Source organism: Patella vulgata, chromosome 1 (assembly GCF_932274485.2).
Source record: "Patella vulgata chromosome 1, xgPatVulg1.2, whole genome shotgun sequence".
Lineage (NCBI taxonomy): Eukaryota > Metazoa > Mollusca > Gastropoda > Patellidae > Patella > Patella vulgata.
The window spans coordinates 87,712,167-87,726,125 of NC_065879.2; the positions used below are offsets into that span (position 1 = coordinate 87,712,167).

The window sequence follows — 13,959 nt, forward strand, 5'->3', positions numbered from 1 at the left end:
GTGAGGGTGGGAGATTGAGAGGGACCTCGGAAATGAAATTGGTTAGGGCCTTTCTTTATCTAATTCAGCAGCGTAGCTCCCCTGTGAATATAGGCCTACTTTATAAATAACACATTTATGTTACCATTGAGACATAATATTTGATTAGCGCCCATGGTATATTTTGCAGAAATCAGAATTGTTATGGTGGGGAAGACTGGAGTTGGCAAAAGTGAGCTTGGTAATAGTTTATTGGGCTGTAAACATTTCCAACCACATGCTCTAGCTGGATCTGGTACATCTTTATGTAAATTTGGAACAAGAATGTTTCAGGATGGAAGAAAGGTGATAGTTGTGGATACTCCTGGGACTTTTGACACGCGGGAATCGGACTGGCGAAATCTTCCAGAGATAATTCGCTGTGTGGAATTATCGTCACCGGGACCCCACGTGTTTTTATTTGTTGTGAGAATTGGTAGATATACAAAAGAGGAACAGGACGCAATTGACAGCCTTCGGGCGTTTTTCGGAGAACATATTCTAAGTTACGTAGTTGTTGTTTTTACATGTAAAGATGTCTTAGTTCATGAACACATGACCTTAAATCAGTTTATCGCCAGTAACACTGAACTGGGAACACTGTTGGCCAATTGCAACTGTCGCTACGCTGCCATTAGCAACTGGGATGATGAAATAGATCGCAACAACGATGTAGAAGCCATATTTGATCTGATTCAATGTACGATACGGAACAACGAAGGAGATTATTATACGTTAGACATCAACGATTATTAAACCACTTAAAACATTAGTACAAATGAATTAATAAATATGTAATGTCAAGGAGTTTTAAATCAACACGTGTCAAAATACCCTGTGATGCCGATTTACCAAAATATTTTGTAACATGGACGGAAAATCTCCTTTTGTTCTTTTCGTTGAATAAGCAGATTGTTTCCCTTAGAGTCTAGTAGATTAGCTAGGGCTTAATCGTGCAATAACTAGACATGTTCAATGTTATTGCACTCTTTTGCTGGTTTATTGCACTCTTTTGGGGTGGGTTTTCTGTGCAATAACAACAAGCATGTTGAGCAGGTGTCAATGTTACAAGTGATTTATAGCACGCTTCATTCGTTAACAGGTTTAGCATCTCAGCCTACGGCCTCGATGTTTAAACCTGTTAACTCATCAAAGCCGTGCTATGCATATAACTTATAGAATTTTCATATAGCGCATCAAACAATATATACTTTTACTAAAAAAAATATAGGTGGATAGAGAACAAGTTTAAAAAAAACCCAAACGCGAGTTTTCGTACTATCATGGGCAATAATCCAGGAAGTTATGGTCTGAAATCAGAGGCGTAGCCGTAAAATATATATTGGGGGGGGGGGGGGGCGCAAAATGAAATGAAATGAAATGGGGTTTAACGTTCTACTGTTCTGCTCCTATACTGGGCTAATGAAGACGGAGAGAGAAATGGGGTTTAACGTCCACTTGACACAAACTAGGTCATTTCGGGACTAACATATGGTTTAATTTTATTTCAATAATTCGCCTGCGCGTAGGGGTCTTTAGCAGTGGGAGGAAAACCGGAGGACCCGGAGAAAACCCACGAGGTTGGACAGGCGACCCTACTCTTGGCCACGTACAACCGGGGATTCGAAACCACGCCAGTTGACTCAATGACAGATTTTATGGTACAGCGCGCACGTGCTAACCATTCAACCCCCCCTAATGAAGACGGGCATACGGATACAGAGTGCTATGAAGGAAATTTTGCCCGGGCAGCGGCACTATCGCCTACTCTTATAAGGAATTCCAACTGCCAAGGGATCTTTTACCTTCATTCCAATTTATACACGGGACCTTGGTTTATTGTCTCATCCGAAGGACTAGACAGCTGTCCTTGTCAGGCCCTCCGTTCTGCACCACTGACAAGGGGAAACCACGTCGGAAAATCTGGATGAACTTTCTCGGTCAATGTAGGGATCGAACATCCGACCTCCAGGCTAGCGAGCCACCGTCTTACCTACCTAGCCACCGTGACTCCTAGGGGTTCGCAAATGAAATTATATAAAATGTTGACAATGTGTGACACCGGAGGCAGGAGGCTGCGCAACAGTCGATGTAGCGCGATAGGGAGAGTGTGGGAGGGCCATCTAGTCAATCAACTACCATGTCCAAAAGACTTAAACCGCTGTGGGCCTTTAGACGGTAAACACAAAAATTGGTCTTTGCTCTGGCCCTGGGGATTGGGCATGGAACAATAATATATACATATGTACAACCTTGTTAATAAAATGATTGGTCACGCCGAATTTGAACAAAGTCTGTTAATACTTGCGACCTGTAGAAAATTTACAGTCAAAATATTAACAAAAATGGGCGTGGGCCGCGTGACTCTGCCTCTGCCAGTTAAGCATGCACCAAGAACAACAGGGGTCATCCTTATGGTACCCTATAAGGAAGTAGTAAATGAGTAGTAAACTAGGAGATTCGGGTTCCATAAATCTACCAGGATCCCAGAATCATTTGCTTCTTTGTTCTTACAGGTAATTAATTAATATCAATTTTTGTTTTAACATTTAAAGCAACCTCAAGAGGGCGCATGCCTGATAGAGAGTACAACAAGATCCAAGACCATTATAATGTACTTGTTAAGAACATACGGGAACCGGATTCTTTGATTGATTCTTTAAAGTCTAAAGGAGTTTTAAATGACAATGACGTAGAAGAAATTCGAAGACCACTTGGTACCGAGAACAGAATGAGAAAACTGTTGGATACGTTGATGGGGTGTTGTGCAGGGGGTTTTCAACCATTTGTCAACTCCTTACGAGAAAACCGTCTGCATTCTATGGCTGATAAACTTCAACCACGTAAGTTTCATTTGTTTTAAATATATCCTATTCGATACACTAAAACCATACTAGATCCGTTCTATACAAGCGCGGATTCCGTAATTTTGGGACGGAGATCCAACAAAATAGGGCACAATTGCTACACAGCGAGCGGAGATATACGAAAATTTGTTTCGAATTTGTACCCATAGATGTGACAGATTTATAGTAAATATATCGTTATCTCTTCTATAATCACATTTTTTAATATGTGTGGATAAAAAAAAACAGTTTTAAGGCGTTGTAAGTCCCGTGTTCGATCCTCGTAATGACAGAAAGTTCAACGGGGTTTTCCAGTGTGGTCCCCTCTTGTCAGGGGTGCAGTACAGAGGGCCGAGCAAGGGATAATGTGTAGTCGTTCGGATGGAACGATAACTCGAGGTCAAGAGTACACACTGGTGTGAACGCAAAAGATTTCTTGACAGTTGGAATTCGATATAATTGCGGGTCGTAGCGCCGCTGTCCGGGCAAAATTTCATAAAGACCATTTCATGGAGTAAGATCCGTTTCATTAGCCCAGTCAGTGCAGAAAGTTAGGGCATTGAACCCCATTTCATTTCACTGTTGGAATGAACTGTAGGGTGAACAAAACCCCGCCCCTTCTTATATAATTGCTCCTATTTGTTCAAACGAACCCCTATGATATTTTTCGAATGATTTGATATTACATTCATACAAATTACCACCTTTTAAGTACATTTTAAATTCTGTATACAGTGCATGACTGTGGAAAGGAAAGCTATTGCTTTTACTAAATGGCATGGCATATCTCTTGCAGAAATACGGATTGTTTTGGTGGGTAAAACTGGTGTTGGAAAAAGTCTACTAGGAAACAGGCTGCTGAAGAAAAAGGCTTTTGAATCTAGAGGACTTGCCAATTCCGAAACGTCAAAATGTAAATACGGAGAAACAGTACTTCAGGACAACACTAATCTTCTCGTTGTCGACACACCAGGTATGTTTGACACTAGCAAGTCCAATGAAGAAACCATTAAAGAACTTACTCAGTGTGTTGGTTTGTCTGTCCCTGGACCCCACCTCTTCTTCTTTGTCTTGAAGGCGTGTGCTAGATTCACAGAAGAAGAACAGAAGACAATCGAAGCTCTCAAAAAAGTTTTTGGTGCTGATGTTATGAGCTATGTTATGGTGATTTTCACATGTAAAGATTCGCTGGTACATGATAAGATGCCAATAGGATGCTACATTGATAGTAGTGATGAGCTGAAGAGAACAATTGAAGACTGTCATGGTCGGTTTGCCGTCATTGATAATTGGGGAGCAAGTCATGAAGCCGATACTGCCCAAATTATGGAACTAGCTTACAAAACTATATCGGAAAATCAGAACAAATTTTATACGACAGAGATGTTCAGAGAAGCAGAAGAAGCCATGAAGGAGAGAGTGCGAGTTTTGGAAGAAGAAAAACGACAGAAAGAGATAAAACTCGAAAAGCAAAGAAAACGCATTGAAGAAGAGAGGTCACAGAAGACACAAGAACTCGAGAAGCAGAGGGAATATCAACTTAATCAATTTTTAAAAGATATAAAGACAAAAGATGAACAGTTGGCGCTATTAAGGGAACAGCTCGACACACGTCATGCCAAATCAACTGAAGAGCTTCAACGGATAGATGAGGAAAGAGCATCTCGAGTGGAAAAAGATCAAGAAAAGCTCCTGTGTCTGGAGATGGAAAATGAAAATATAAGTCGACAACGTAATGAAGAGTTGCAAAATATCAAAACAGAAGAACAGCAGTTCGAGGCTCTGAAAGTGAAAGAAGAAAAACTAACACGCAAATGGGATAACGAGAAGAAGATAAACGAAGCCATGCTGCGGGAAGAGGCGGAAAAAACAAAGCTCGAAAAAGAGAAAATCGAGAAAGAATTTGAGGAGAAGATAAAAGAATTGGAAGAAGATCTTCTAAGTAAAAAGGCAGAAATCGAAAAAGGTATGAAGACGCTTCGAGAACAGCATCTGGATTATCGACAAATAGTCAGAGAAGAAATAGAAAACGGTAACAATTTAGGAATACTTGAAAAATTCTTCAAACAAATTGGCCGGTATTTTAGATTACTCTTTGGTATGGACGAATAACAATGCAAATGATTTAAATTACGTTTTGCCCAGATTTTATACAGGAATATTGATTGTCTTGAATAAAATGTTTTGTTATAGACCTTTCCGGTAATTGAGTTGTCTCCCCGTATAGTGGACGCGGTCTAATCGGCTAAAAATTTCCGGTATATCTGTGTGGTTAGATCATCTAACTTAGATCTATTTCAGAAGGCCTCCGGCAGATTTCCTCAAGGCCACGAGATATAAACCGGGCTAGCGCTAACTCTAACCCAAGATCTAGCACTAAGCCTTTAGCCTAACCCACAAACCTCGGCAACAATCACGGGCCCCAATCATGTTTACATCTCGTGTGCATGTGAAATAAATCTAACTAAAATATACAAAACGATGGCGAACAAAGAATGCAGCCATTTGGATCAATATACGTCCATAATCCAGTGTTATGGTCCGACATGCCTTAATATAAAAAGAAACCAAGATCTTTGGGATATAGACATACTTTTTAAGTTTCATCAAAATCAGACAAAAATTGTAACCTCTAGGGTGTCCACAGGTCAAAGACACGATTTTTCGTACAACCAGGTGCCAAATTCATGAGGTTACGATCCGATATGTACCAATATCGAAAGAAACCAAGATCACTCTACTTGCTATAGTCATGCTCCTGAAGCAACGACCAAGACTTCACAGTATCTAGACGTACTACACTTATAGCTGCGTTATCTTCCTTTACCGCATACTTATAGCTACGTTATCTGCTTTTACCGCAGACTTATAGCTAGGTTATCTTCCTGTACCGCAGACTTATAGCTACGTTATCATCCTTTACCACAGACGCGTGAAACGTACGTGGCGTTCAATCAGCAGTTGTGACACAAACACGCTTAAAACAAACATGGCGACCTCCACGGAAACCTTGACACTAAACGAACCTTGAATTTGCAACTCGATTATCACAGGTAGACATTTTAGCTGGAAAGTGCGAGACTTGGTATTCGTGATGATCGTGGAATCTGATAAGCTCCTGGGCCGGGTCAATACCCAATCGAAATTGGTGCCGAAATTACGTGAAGGCCTTGATAAGATGTATGGAGATAAAGCTAGACGAAGCCTTCTATTGAAGATGAGGTATACTATGCTTTTACACTATTTGCGTACAGGGATCGGTTATTTTGTCGGACAGTTTTGGTCCGATTTTCACCAAATTCGAACTCAATCGTCATTATGATTTCACGGAGATGTACATGTATCGGAACAGTTTTAAAAATTGTGATCTCTAAAGGGTCCACAAGCAAAATTTGGGGATACTCGAGACTGTGTTTTATTCTCGCAACAACAGTAGCAATGAAAATCGAGAAAATGCTATTCTTCATACGTTCGTAAATTATAATAATAATAATAATAATAATAATAAAACCTTTATTTAATGAGGCAACTTATTTAGTTTGCAAAAAAACTAATCTTCCATAAGTCCCTCCTAAGCTACAAAGACATATATACATGTAATATTAGGATAAATTCAAAATCATTTGAAATGCAATAGCATTTTAAAGTGGAAAGTTTGGGATTCGCTCATAATAAAGTAATTTGACTGAAATTTCCTATAGTTTAATTTTTCATTATCTATTTTTTAACTATTATAGCAATAACTTTCAGCCCTTTTTCTAAATCTTATATAATGCATCTTTAAAAATGTTGTTTCAAAAATATTTTCTCGTTTAGTTAGATCTTTGACTTGATATATTGGAAGTATATTAGCAAACCCCTGGCACTCAATTTAATATAATGGGATGGCGTTTTTTAGGAATATGGTGATACTGAAACACCAAAGGTTTGAAGAATTGAAGAATTCAAGTTGATGCAAATAATCAATGGATGCATTCGTCAGTGCTCAAAAATGACTTGAAAATAATGATATAGAAGACATATTTTCGATAGTTTCACCGCTCCTTTACCAGCTGTTTCCAGAAGTTTATTTCTGACATTCTGGTTATCAGGATGATCTCCTGAAATCCATTCATTCATATTCAGCAATTAGCTATGCCTGACTAGTCAGGCGCGGGGGGGGGGGGGGCATATTCCCGGGGGCGACACTTCTCGGAGGTCGAGGCAAATTATCAAATTGCATACCAGAAATAAGGATCAAATGGAGAGTTGAATGGGAAATAAACATAAAAAGTTTACATATAAGTTGATTTGATAAATAGTTATTTAGATAAAGTGTTAAAAGTATAAAAAAATGTTTTTTTTTAAATTTCTTTAATCATAGAAAATCAACTGAGCACAGGCTCTGAACATAGCAGTTACAGTATGCACGGGGGTTGGGGGATGGAAGCGTCACTGAAACTTTTGCCCTGGAGCGGCGTCCCCGAAACTCTTGCCCTGGAGCGGCGTCCCCGAAACTCTTGCCCTGGGGCACTACATTGGCTTGTGGGGACCCTGACAATTACCCAGTATTTACCGTATTGCACACGAACAGACTCTTTATTCTCAGTTCACAGTTACCTCGTGTCCACCCTAGGGTATCATTTCTAAATCTAAAAAAAACCTGTTTTTATTTGAAACGTTTTACAGTAAGCAATTTGTAGAGCCATATCATCTGTTGCTATCAATAGTGGATCTAGAAACCCTTAATAGTGGGGCGGGGACGTTCAAAATCTATAGCATCATACACAATCCCACCCCGCTATCAATAGCGGATCTAGAAACTATCAGTTCAAAATGGCAATATGATCTATCTTAAGCCTGATTCCTTGATTATACCACTATAAACAGGTATTAATTTGCTGATTAACCCTGGTACAGTGTATATTGTGGTTTCCCCTTGTCAGTGATGCAGGACATGGGGCCTGACAAGGACAGCTGTCTAGTTGTGAGGATGGGATGGAAAACCGAGGTCTCGTGTACACATTGGCGTGCACATAAAAGATCCCTTGGCAGTTGGAATTCGATACAAGCGTAGGCCGTAGTGCCGCTGCCCGGGCAAAATTTCCCTCATAGCACACTGTATAGCGTATGCCCGTGTTCATTAGCCCAGTTTAGGAGCAGAACAGTAGGACGTTAAACCTCATTTCATTTCATTTACAGTGTATATTATTTAACTTAAGTCTGTCATTTATTTGCCTTGTACTATACAATTATCTTCACATGTATTTTTGGAAATTGATTTTATAAATTATTAAGCCAATAAACTTATTTTTTAAAAAAAAAAGAAACTGTGATACAATCCCAACCTGCAATGAATTTTATCAAACTTTGTGAACCTTGTTGCCAGTGGTGAAGCCAGGATGTTTGTTGAGGGGTTGGATGGTTGGGTGGGGAGGGGTGGATAGGGTTTGGATTCCCAAGGCATACTGCATGAGCAGTCTGAAGGGGATTCCTGTGAGAATTTAGAAAATTGGAGTCAATTTCCTGGCATTTGAGGTCATTGCTTGTGAATGAGAGGATCAGAAATGGGACGGAATCTCAAGATCTGTCTGTCTATTCTGCCTGTTTTGTTAGTTGACAGAACATGTGTACAGTCCTTCACCCGACGACCCTCTCACTAGTGGTACTACTAACTGGGCGGTTCACTATAACCGTGAATATTATATTGATGAGATAGCAGAAGACCACAGAGGAGTGAAAGAATCGAATGATGTAGGTGCGAAAAAGCTTCAGATAGCAAGGCATAACATGTAATATACTGAGCTTTTAATTTTATAGAACTGGAGATGAGGGGAGGGGGCAATGTCGCCATGAAGACGCCCCCACCAACTGGCTACATCACTGCTTAGGGGCATTTACTCGGTCTCGTTCGGGGGTGGGGGGGGGTGAGTGCAGGGTTGCCATGATACCATGTCACTGACAATTGGAAGAGGGTCACACATACCATCAACATAATCTGCATCATTTCAATTTGGTTCTGGATATTCCAGACTTGGCTTGGCTTATTCATTTTAAATTAAATTGGCTGAACGTTCTAATCTACTTAAAATCGGAGCCATCTGATGGCCTATTGAGTTAATAATGGTTTGTCATTGAACTAAATAAAAGTATACCCGTGTCGGCCGTGTGCCAATCTCTGGGCTGTTGTCACTCCCACCTTTGAACAAATGAGATGCTGATGGATATTATATACCCCATTGAATTGAATTGAATTGAAATGAGGTTTAACGTCCTACTGTTTTGCTCCGAACTGGGCTAATGAAGACGGGTATACGCCATACAGTGTGCTATGAGGGACATTTTGCCTGGACAGCGGCACTGCGGCCTACTCTTATATCAATTTGCAACTGCCAAGGGATCTTTTACGTGCACGCCAATGTGTACACGGGACCTCAGTTTTTCGTATTATCCGAATGACTAGACAGCTTTCCTTGTCAGGCCCTCCGTCCTGCATCACTGATAAGGGGGAACTACATCAGAAAATCTGGATGAACTTTCTCGGCCAATGCAGGGATCGAACACCCGACCTCCAGGCTAGCGAGCCAGCGTCTTACCCATTTAGCCACCGTCACCGCCCATTGAATTGAATATGGAAGCTTTGCACAACTGTTCATATTTTAACATATTAAATTTGTGTTTGTTTTTAGCAAATATTTTCAAAACGACAAATAAAAACAAATATTTTGTTGTGTTTTTCAATGTAATACATGCATATCATTAAGTACATACAATTCATAAATCAACAATTACAATTATTAACATAATCTAAATTTGTTTGTATATATAATAATGAAACAATTATTTTGTCTGGGGAGAGATACATAGCAACACATGGTTGGTTAAAGTAGCCAAGTCTCGAACTCAATATCTTCCAAAGTCTTTGACATGGAAAACACGAATTATTTGTCAATCTAAATCAACATTGATGTTGTGATCTTACCGGGAAAAGATGGGCTTCTGATATCCAATATGTAAGACAAAATAAACATAATGCGTTTCAGAGCCATTTGTAACAGGGGACTCGAAGAATGAGGCTAGACATATTCTACAAGTGACAAACGGTGACCTCATACTCTTATCTGGAGAGCATGCGCAATAAATACTACAGGTGTAGACTGAAATAACCAGACACTAGGGGTGTATTTGAAACAGTGTTCCAGTGCAGAGAACGGACGGAGAATGGGTTCTTGTCGGACTTGAGCAGCCTGGAATGCGTTTGCGAACACATTCCCGTTCTCAAATACCACACAACCTCATTAGCTGGTGTGAGACGAGAACAAACATGGTGGACGCGTCGATAACTGCCAAGAAAACAGCATCATGGGTGCATTTATTAATTTAAAAGTTTAATACCGTTCGAAAATTGTGGTCAGTATAACATCAAGTAAGATAGGTTGGCAGGCAACACAACACACACCCACAGCAGTTAAATCGTCCGCGCGGTCAACAGGGATTGTCGCATATTCATTCTTTTGTAGGTAATTGGGGCATTTACAAGAAAATTTCATACAAGATTATAATTTTCGTCGTTTGTGGGTTTACAAAGGTTCTACAAAATGAAACAAGGGCCTTAATTGTTGAAATTTGACAGATTTTTTTTGTTTTTTGTTTTATTAATTTAAATAATGTATACAAATTTCATACAGATCGGATGATAATTTTGTTGTTCGCGCATTCACAAGGTTCGACAAAGTGAAACAAGGGCCACAACTCTAGACGTAATTCACTGAAATTGCAGAAATTTAATAGGCGTCTTCGTTTCACTAATTTAAATGATGCAAATGAATTTCACAAAGTGAAATAAGGGCCATAACTCCAGAAGAAACTAACGGAAATTATTGAAATTAAATAGGCTTCATCTCACTAAAATAACAACATATCAATTTCAAAACAATCAGGTCTATAGACGACGGACGAGGGCGACGACAATATGCGACCACATTTCCATGTGGGCATATCAAAAGGCGATGTAATCGTCACCGAAAGAATTGAAAATGAGTAAAACAGGATCATAATTTATCAAAATTATGCTTAATAACGAAGTCAGTACTAAACAAGTTATCGTAACAGATTGTATAAATTTAATTCATCTTTTTACCATGGATACCGTTCGAGACTCCTGAAAGTGTTCTTATGTTCTTCCGCCGTTCTCGAACACTCTAGAGATTGCCATTCGATTGAGACTTTCGCCGTACATAACTGATTTGAAATTACAGTAAAAACAGAAATGATTGAATGTATGTAAATAAGTTCATATAATATTAGATTATTATATAAGTTGAGACCCATTTTTCTCGATTTCTAGGTCCCAAATATTAGCGATTTAGCTCCTTTAAAACACCATTTCCCAAAACAGTGTGAGTGATATGACTATTATAACCTTTCCTTTTACAGACTAGATGAGATGAAATGAAATGGGGTTTATCGACATATTGTTCTGCTCCAACTGGGCTAATGAAGATGGGCATACGCCATACAGTGTGCTATGAGGGAAATTTTGCCCGGGCAGAGGCTCTATGGCCTACTCTTTATATTGAATTCCAACTGCCAAGGGATCTTTTTGGTGCGCATCAGTTTGTACACAGGATCTCGGTTTTTCGACCCAACTGAACGACTAGACAGCTGTTTTTGTCCGGCCCTCTATCATGCACCACTGACAATGGAAAACCACGGCGGAAAGTCCCGATGAACTTTCTCGGACAATACAGAGATCGAACACGCGACCCCCAGTCTTACCCACCATGGTTCGCACACAAGGCTAGATGCTAGAAAATGAAATGGGGTTTAATATCGGTGGTACAGGACAACATCTAATCATAGAAAATCAACTGAGCACAGGCTCTGAACATAGCAGTTACAGTATGCACGGGGGTGGGGGGATGGAAGCGTCACTGAAACTTTTGCCCTGGAGCGGCGTCCCCGAAACTCTTGCCCTGGAGCGGCGTCCCCGAAACTCTTGCCCTGGGGCACTACATTGGCTTGTGGGGACCCTGACAATTACCCAGTATTTACCGTATTGCACACGAACAGACTCTTTATTCTCAGTTCACAGTTACCTCGTGTCCACCCCAGGGTATCATTTCTAAATCTAAAAAAACCCTGTTTTTATTTGAAACGTTTTACAGTAAGCAATTTGTAGAGCCATATCATCTGTTGCTATCAATAGTGGATCTAGAAACCCTTAATAGTGGGGCGGGGACGTTCAAAATCTATAGCATCATACACAATCCCACCCCGCTATCAATAGCGGATCTAGAAACCCTTAATAGGGAGGCGGGGTGTTCAAAATCTACAGCGCCATACACAATCCCACCCAGCTATCAGTAGCGGATCTAGAAACTATCAGTTCAAAATGGCAATATGATCTATCTTAAGCCTGATTCCTTGATAATACCACTATAAACAGGTATTAATTTGCTGATTAACCCTGGTACAGTGTATATTGTGGTTTCGCCTTGTCAGTGATGCAGGACATGGGGCCTGACAAGGACAGCTGTCTAGTTGTGAGGATGGGATGGAAAACCGAGGTCTCGTGTACACATTGGCGTGCACATAAAAGATCCCTTGGCAGTTGGAATTCGATACAAGAGTAGGCCGTAGTGCCGCTGCCCGGGCAAAATTTCCCTCATAGCACACTGTATAGCGTATGCCCGTGTTCATAGGCCCAGTTTAGGAGCAGAACAGTAGGACGTTAAACCTCATTTCATTTCATTTACAGTGTATATTATATTACTTAAGTCTGTCATTTATTTGCCTTGTACTATACAATTATCTTCACATGTATTTTTGGAAATTGATTTTATGAATTATTAAGCCAAAAAACTTATTTTTTAAAAAAAAAAGAAACTGTGATAAAATCCCAACCTGCAATGAATTTTATCAAACTTTGTGAACCTTGTTGCCAGTGGTGAAGCCAGGATGTTTGTTGAGGGGTTGGATGGTTGGGTGGGGAGGGGTGGATAGGGTTTGGATTCCCAAGGCATACTGCATGAGCAGTCTGAAGGGGATTCCTGTGAGAATTTAGAAAATTGGAGTCAATTTCCTGGCATTTGAGGTCATTGCTTGTGAATGAGAGGATCAGAAATGGGACGGAATCTCAAGATCTGTCTGTCTATTCTGCCTGTTTTGTTAGTTGACAGAACATGTGTACAGTCCTTCACCCGACGACCCTCTCACTAGTGGTACTACTAACTGGGCGGTTCACTATAACCGTGAATATTATATTGATGAGATAGCAGAAGACCACAGAGGAGTGAAAGAATCGAATGATGTAGGTGCGAAAAAGCTTCAGATAGCAACGCATAACATGTAATATACTGAGCTTTTAATTTTATAGAACTGGAGATGAGGGGAGGGGGCAATGTCGCCATGGAGACCCCCCCCACCAACTGGCTACATCACTGCTTAGGGGCATTTACTCGGCCTCGTTCGGGGGTGGGGGGGGGGGTGAGTGCAGGGTTGCCATGATACCATGTCACTGACAATTGGAAGAGGGTCACACATACCATCAACATAATCTGCATCATTTCAATTTGGTTCTGGATATTCCAGACTTGGCTTGGCTTATTCATTTTAAATTAAATTGGCCGAACCGGTCTAATCTACTTAAAATCGGAGCCATCTGATGGCCTATTGAGTTAATTATGGTTTGTCATTGAACTAAATAAAAGTATACCCGTGTCGGCCGTGTGCCAATCTCTGGGCTGTTGTCACTCCCACCTTTGAACAAATGAGATGCAGATGAATACTATATACCCATTGAATTGAATTGAATTGAATTGAAATGAGGTTTAACGTCCTACTGTTTTGCTCCGAACTGGGCTAATGAAGACGGGTATACGCCATACAGTGTGCTATGAGGGACATTTTGCCTGGACAGCGGCACTGCGGCCTACTCTTATATCAAATTGCAACTGTCAAGGGATCTTTTACGTGCACGCCAATGTGTACACGGGACCTCAGTTTTTCGTATTATCCGAATGACTAGACAGCTTTCCTTGTCAGGCCCTCCGTCCTGCATCACTGATAAGGGGGAACCACACCAGAAAATCTGGATGAACTTTCTCGGCCAATG

General features: G+C 40.5%; 1 protein-coding gene across 1 annotated transcript in view; it reads left to right on the forward strand.

Moving 5' to 3' along the window:
• LOC126811332 (GTPase IMAP family member 9) overlaps positions 1 to 6,087 on the forward strand; it is a 33,933-nt gene extending 27,846 nt beyond the window's left edge. The window contains exons 3-4 of the mRNA XM_050536884.2: positions 2,574 to 2,861; positions 3,661 to 6,087. Coding sequence (XP_050392841.1) covers positions 2,574 to 2,861; positions 3,661 to 4,976 — 1,604 coding nt within the window. The 3' untranslated portion in view covers positions 4,977 to 6,087. The remainder of the gene's footprint in view (positions 1 to 2,573; positions 2,862 to 3,660) is intronic.
• Positions 6,088 to 13,959: the final 7,872 nt, after the last annotated feature.